This window comes from Pseudoliparis swirei, chromosome 1 (assembly GCF_029220125.1).
Source record: "Pseudoliparis swirei isolate HS2019 ecotype Mariana Trench chromosome 1, NWPU_hadal_v1, whole genome shotgun sequence".
Taxonomy (NCBI): Eukaryota; Metazoa; Chordata; class Actinopteri; order Perciformes; family Liparidae; genus Pseudoliparis; species Pseudoliparis swirei.
In genome coordinates this window covers 21,394,525-21,401,990 of record NC_079388.1, presented here as the reverse complement: position 1 = coordinate 21,401,990, position 7,466 = coordinate 21,394,525, and the positions used below count along the sequence as shown (strand labels likewise).

The 7,466-nt window shown below is 45.6% G+C and overlaps 1 protein-coding gene across 1 annotated transcript; it reads left to right on the top strand.

Moving 5' to 3' along the window:
- The first annotated feature begins 562 nt into the window (after nt 1-562).
- On the top strand, nt 563-7,125 carry LOC130213257 (putative protein FAM47C). Its single transcript, XM_056444777.1, has 2 exons — nt 563-1,061; nt 5,271-7,125. The coding sequence occupies exons 1-2, from the start codon at nt 869-871 to the stop codon at nt 6,941-6,943; spliced, it is 1,866 nt and encodes a 621-aa protein (XP_056300752.1). The 5' UTR covers nt 563-868; the 3' UTR covers nt 6,944-7,125.
- Nucleotides 7,126-7,466: the final 341 nt, after the last annotated feature.

Below are 7,466 nucleotides of genomic sequence, written 5' to 3'. Positions count from 1 at the left end.
GAGTATGTCACTATTTATAAAACAGGGCGTTTATCCTTTGCTGTATGGGCTGCTTAAAAAAATTGCAAAATTAAGAGTATACCCACTTCTCCAGGGACCACTACACCACTGGTCCACGCATACTTATGTCCTCAAAGTAACTAATGTTACCACCTGGCTCCAAGCTGGCAACAAGAGGGAGGTTACACACAGATCTTTCCACCAAGAAACCATCTTAGAGCAGGAGCACAGCCAGCAGAGCGGGAGGGTCGGCACACTAAGTTTTGTAATATGTGACATCAGAATAAATTATATTTTCAAATGTTATACTTTAATTTGATACCCAAATGCGAAACCCATAAAATACAAATTATTGTATGCATGTCAAATTTAACAAGTTTTGATGAATACGTCTGGAACACTTTTCTTTGGAGAGAAGAAGAAGAAGAAGAAAACCCCTCAACAATAGGCTCCCTTCGACGAAGTCGGTACGAAATATGGAAATGAGTTTAAGTTTGGAATAATGATATACTATGTGTGTTAATGTATGTGCTCTTATTTTGAAGGTGCCTCTGCCAGCTGCCCGGATGTGCCTCCATTCCAAGCTCCCGTCGGCAGCAGCAGCGTCTCTTCGTCACTGCGGTGGTAAAGTGTCAGTTAGCTCCTTCAGTCCTGACCCAGCAGAGTCTCTGTATGTCTGGATAAACCTCTGAATGGACTTCTAGAGGTTCTCCTTTGGTTCTGGATGTTGTTCCTCGGACTCATCTCCCGCTACAAAGACATTGAAGTTAGCTTAGCATGCTAACAGCGCTAGTCCCAGTTTAAAGGAGAGGAAACGGGCTTTGTGACGGACTTTGTGTGGAGAAAACGTTTCTGTCGTTGGGGGGAAATGTCTAAAGTCCAAATGCTGAGATGTTTCGTCAACCAGCGACTCACTGCGGCTGCGCAGGAGATATGTGGGCTGTTTGAAAGAACGATAGCAGAGTACGAGGAGGAACTTTGTAGTTCTCAAGAGGAGAACGAGCGACACCGGAAGCTACTGCACGCTGTGTTCAACCCGGAAGTCCGGTTACACCGAGCAGGTTGGTTCTGTTTGTTTTTCACTTTATTCTGAAGGAGTATTCTTGTCTCGTGTCCTGACCCGCACAGTGAACGTTATGATTGGCTTGTTCCGGATTTATCCGACGTGACGCAGTTTCCGGTCATTTTCTTTGGCGATCGCCATCAAAGTGTAAGTATTATCATTCAATATAAATATATATATTTCATTGAATCTACGTGTCAAAAGTCGTGAACATATATTTGACGTTTACTTGTCTAAATAATAAAGGAAAGTTCCTTTGATGAGAGAACGATCTTTACTTCCACCGTACTCGTATGAGCTCAACATTCATGTATTTCACAGCTAGCTTTACACGACTGTCCAGCCTATGAAAATACACCATCACGTGTGATGTCATCTGTAGTCACATGTATATTTATGCCCAGTGATGTGACTAATGCAATAACACATAATGTTGGTGTGAGAGAAAGTAGGAAGTGTTTCTTATGAGTATAAATATAGTTTTAGATAGAAGAAGAAAAGAAAGATCGCAACACGGAGACAATGCAGCTCGCTAACGTGTGTGTGTTCCTTTAAGAAGATGGGTATAGAAACTCTCCTCCGTCAACCCCATCGGCCTCCTGGCTAGTTTATTATTTGTTGTCCTACTTTTATGAATGCTAGACTTTAAATCAGCGTCACGGTGCTTCTCTGAGCTCAGGCTGCTCTTCATCGTCTCCTCGCCGTGTCCAGCCTGACCCGATGAGCTCACGGTCAGACGCGGCACACGCCTCCTTTCAAAGTTCAGTGATTGGCTCGTAACCTGCTGACAGGGCGGAGTCACCAGAGAAGTTCAGCATCACAGAATAGGAACCACATTGCCGCCCACCCCTCATCCCCTGGTCCCGCTGTGGCCCCCCAGGGGGTGAACGCAACCCGTCTCCAGGAGCGTCCCTGATGGACGACGGGTTCCTCCTCTTTCACTCCAGACTTTATCAAAAAGTTATTTCTGAATAAAAATAAGTTTAAAAGCAGCAGCAGCAGTCAAAGGAATAAAGAGTTTAAAATGAGATTCATGAGACGTGTGGATGTGTATTTGTTGTTGTTGTGTATTTTATTCAGTCAATCAAATCAAATATTATTCTCTATAATATACAAAACAGAAAGACTGAAAAAGGTCTAGGTAGAAGCAAAAAATGCTCATATATTCCTATCCTAAATTAATATAAAATAAATCAGAAAATTAATATAAAATAAAGAAGAAAAATATATATATATATATGCATACACATACATACAGATATACTTCCACATACATCTTCCATATGAATACGTTTTTAAACACATTTATAACTCAAGAATCGGGGGGGGGAGAAAATGTGAAGTGGTGCTCTTCAAAATAAAACATCTTTGATGGGACGTGTCGCGTCTCGGCCAATCAGCGTTCAGATGTCTTCAGCGTTTGGTGGTTTAGGTTAGCTTGAATGTTAGCCGCTACATCTGCTGCTGTCACGCTGCACGGTGTAGCGATGCGAACAAAGTACCATACGTTAAGAGCGATGTGATTAACATATTTAGTGTCGATACTTCATTAAGAGAGCGATCAGAGCCACGCTGCTCCGTGTCGAGCGGTCTGCACGCACTGCGCTCGCAGCGAGTGAAGAGGCGGAGCTTTAGACCGACTTCGGCTTTAAAAAAAATAAAAGATGCCAGAAGTGAAATGTTTCCGTTGTTTGTCTCAAGGCAGACGTCAGTAATGCTCTGTAACTCTACAGCTGCTCCTCCTGGTGACCTCTGGATCATCTGGGCAGACTAACGGCCTCATAGTGATCATCACTGCTCTGATGGAACCATGTAGTTTCATTCATATCTTGCTGTATTAATACTAATATTACTGTCATTTGTTAAGTGTTGAAAAAGTTGGAAAAAATGAACCATACAGATGTTTTATTTATTACTATTATAGATAAATATACCAGTCTCGTATCTATGGTTTCATATTGTTTTCATGGTATTGTATTGAATTCTGGTATCGGGTATCATGATATTTATGGCAGGTATGTAATATGTATAGAAGTTATAATATGAGTATCGTGACAAACAGGTAGAGGCAGAACAGACTCGAGGAAAAGTCCTTTAACCATATTATGTGTACAGATTGTAAAGCACTCCGAGACAAATGTGTAATTTGTGAAATTGGGCAATACAAATAAACTGAATTGAATATATAATGAGAATGTATATTTGTTATTACTATTATTATAGGGTTTAATCAGAGCGGAGGACCTTTTGTTCTTAAACTGTTTAGATTTGTGGTCAGATCAATAAAATGACGGATGTGGTGACAGAAAAAGGTAATCTACATTTCTACAGTATTGCTATTGACTTGGACATTTGACCATTTATATATTCAATATGTTGTCTCCATGTTACTTTATGATCAATAAGGACCTCGAGGAATTTGTCTCAAAAACTTTCAATTTTATCATCACAGAATTTGAACTGAATACCCCCTCTAGATCCATTTGATTTCCAAAAACCATGAATTTAGTTTTCTTATGTCAAGTGATAATGTATTGACATCAAACCAAGTTAAAGGGTACCTGTAGCCCAAAACAACAACGTGCTACATCCATTAGGCGCATCAAATAAATCATATTTTCCCCGCCGCTATTGTCAACAAGTCACGCATAGCCCGAGGCTTTAAATTTCTTTGTCAACATTCCGAGTCCGTGAACGCTTCAGGGCGCAGACATCTTGCCAGTTATTTACTCATGTCAAAGGTCACTATGACGTTGAGTCGTTGAAAGGAATTCAGCCAATCCGGAGCCACTTCTACACGCGTTGCTTCTTGGGATAGATCGGTGGCCTCAAGAATTACACAATCTATATCAGGGGTGCTCAATACGTCGATCGCGGCGACCTGCCAGTCGATCGCGCGTAGTATTGGTAGATCGCATGACATAAAAAAAATTGGCCCGCCCCCCTGTCACTTTCTCTATAGCGCCACATTACAGCAGTAGCACGTCATTTCTGTCTCTACGTGTTGCGTTGACAGTCCTCTGCCCGCCGTCTCGTGCGCCGCGGAGCTCCGACACGGTTTGCGCGCATCGGGACGGACGGAGCAAAGAAAAAGTCACTAGCACCCCGAACATGTGGGCCGAACATTGCATCAATGAAAGACATCTCCAGCGCTGGCTTATGCGCGATGTAGCTCTCAAGCTCACTCTTTTGTGTGAAGCAGATGAGGTCTAATGACACTATATCATCGGACATAAGTTCGTGTTCTTTACAACAAATGCACTCTGTCTGTTTTTTGCGGCACACATTTCCCACAACTGCACCAAACGTCCGCCGACTTGCGTGCACGGTCCGCACGGTGAAGCATCTGGACCGGCGGTCCTTCGGCATCAACTTCATCAGAATCATCGCTATCATCGCTGTCACAATTCACTAAATGGGGATAGTCTGCTTTTAAAGGTTCAAACAAGTATCCAGTTGCTGAATCAGACAATCTTTCATCGTCCATATTTCGCCCGTTTTCTTTATTATTATCAAGTTCTCAGCATTTGTTTGCGAGCGCTCGACGTTGTTTACATTGGTTTCTGAACACATCCGCTGTGGCTGGCTGTCGATCTATCAACGATCTGACGTCACACCACCGGCGCCATATTCAAGCACCAGTGCAATGAAGCTTGTCGGAGTTGAGGGACTTTGAACAGCCTAAACTACGTATTGTTATTGAATACTGGACCGTCAGTGCATGAATAACCTTTAGAAACACATTATCTTTTGATCTGGCTACATATTCGCGATCTCAACAGGTACCCTTTAATCATTTCTAGCTCCTTTCCAATAACAAACAAAATGTCCTTCAATTGTTTTCCTGAACAAAATAAGTTAGTATCATTAGCAGAAATGACACATTTTAATGATTTAGTGACATTACAAATATCATTAATGTAAAGTATAAACAGTATTGGCCCACTGACTGATCCCTGTGGTCCTCCACAGGAGACCTTCCTGAATCCTGATGCCGTGTCATTAACTTGCACAAACTGATTTATATTTTCCAAGTAGCTCTTCAACCAGGACTGAGCGATCCCTCTGATCACACTGCGCCAACTTCCTCAATCATTTACTGTGACCTCTGGTATCAAAAGCCTTCTGGAGGTCAATGTAAAAACCAATAGAATACTCGTCATCATCATCATCATCTGCCTTTGTTATTCCTTCATTCTGTCCTCAGACCTCCAGCAGCTGCTGGTTCAAGAGGTTCCCCCTGAGCAGCAGGTCTGGAGCTCCAGTCTGGACCAGGAGGACCCAGAACCCCCCCACATTGAAGTGGACCAGGAGGACCCAGAACCCCCCCACATTGAAGTGGAACAGGAGGACCCAGAACCCCCCCACATTGAAGTGGACCAGGAGGACCCAGAACCCCCACACATTGAAGTGGAACAGGAGGACCCAGAACCCCCACACATTGAAGTGGAACAGGAGGACCCAGAACCCCCACACATTGAAGTGGAACAGGAGGACCCAGAACCCCCCCACATTGAAGTGGACCAGGAGGACCCAGAACCCCCACACATTGAAGTGGACCAGGAGGAGCCAGAACCCCCCCACATTGAAGTGGACCAGGAGGACCCAGAACCCCCCCACATTGAAGTGGACCAGGAGGACCCAGAACCCCCACACATTGAAGTGGACCAGGAGGAGCCACAAATTAAAGAGGACCCAGAACCCCCACACATTGAAGAGGACCCAGAACCCCCACCCATTGAAGTGGACCAGGAGGAGCCACAAATTAAAGAGGACCCAGAACCCCCACACATTGAAGAGGACCAGGAGGACCCAGAACCCCCACCCATTGAAGTGAAACAAGAGGACCCACAAATTAAAGAGGACCCAGACCCCCCACACATTGAAGAGGACCAGGAGGACCCAGAACCCCCCCACATTGAAGTGGACCAGGGGGACCCAGAACCCCCACACATTGAAGAGGACCAGGAGGACCCAGAACCCCCCCACATTGAAGTGGACCAGGGGGACCCAGAACCCCCCCACATTGAAGTGGACCAGGGGGACCCAGAACCCCCCCACATTGAAGAGGACCAGGTGGACCCAGAGCCCCCCCACCTTAAAGAGGAACAGGAGGACCTCTGGACCAATCAGGAGGGAGAGCAGCTTGAAGGTCTGGCGGAGGCTGGTATCAGGTTCTCATTAACTCTTGTGAAGAGTGAAGATGAGGAAGAAGAGGATCAGTCCTCTCATCTTCATCAAAGACTAACTGAACACATGGAAACAGAAGCTGTTGTAGAGGACTGTGGAGGACCAGAACCAGACAGGAAGTCGGGTCCAGATAGACCTCCAGAAACTGGAGACTCCAGTGAGACTGATGTCAGTGACGACTGGATCGAGACCAGAGAACCTCAGTCAGGTCTGAACTCTCTGACTCATGAAGAAGAAGTTCATGTCAGTGATTCAAAATGTATTTCTGGTGAGAAACCACTCGGCTGCTCCGAATGTGGGAAACGATTTCCCCTCAAAGGAGATCTGAAGAAGCACATGAGCCGGCTCCACTGTCCCGTCTGCAGGAAGTCGTTCCAGCACAGAGGAAGTGTCCAGAGACACATGAGGTCACACGCCGGGGAGAAACCCTTCAGCTGCCTGGACTGTGGGAAAGGTTTCATTTGCAGTGGCGGTTTGAGGAGGCGCATGCGGGCTCACGCGGGGGGGGCGGCGCTGTTCAACTGCGCCGACTGCAAACGGTACTCCACATGGAGAGGACATCTCCAGAGACACATGTCCACTCACGCCGGAGGGAAACCCTTCTGCTGCCCCGAGTGTGATGAGGCCTTCCTGTGCCATTGGCAGCTGAAGGTGCACATGGTGAGTCACACAGGAGAGAGCGCCCTCTAGTGGTTCTGGTTCGGACTCCCTCACTTAAACCAGCCCTTCAGATCCTGGACATCCTTCTCAGGGAGTCACTTCCAACCTGCTGGACTCTGTCCCTTCGTCCCGGGGTCGCTCGTTTCTTTTAGATTTGTTTTTTGTTGACAACGTTATGTTAAAGATTAATAAACTTTTCTATTTTTAAAGAGCAGTTTCTGTGATTATTGTTGCACCAGGGGAGACATGTACACACTGACTCCATCTTATTCACAGCTCCCCTCTGAAGAGACCACGCCTCAACCCATCTGTTTCCTCCTTAGGACTCAGCCTTAGAGATAGAGTAAGGAGATGAGGGTCCTCTAGGAGCCTTAGAGATAGAGGAAGGAGATGAGGTTCCTCTAGGAGCATTAGAGATAGAGGAAGGAGATGAGGTTCCTTTGTAGGTGCCTTAGAGATAGAGTATCGAGATGAGGGTCCTCTAGGAGCCTTAGAGATGGAGTAAGGAGATGAGGTTCCTCTAGGAGCCTTAGAGATAGAGTAAGGAGATGAG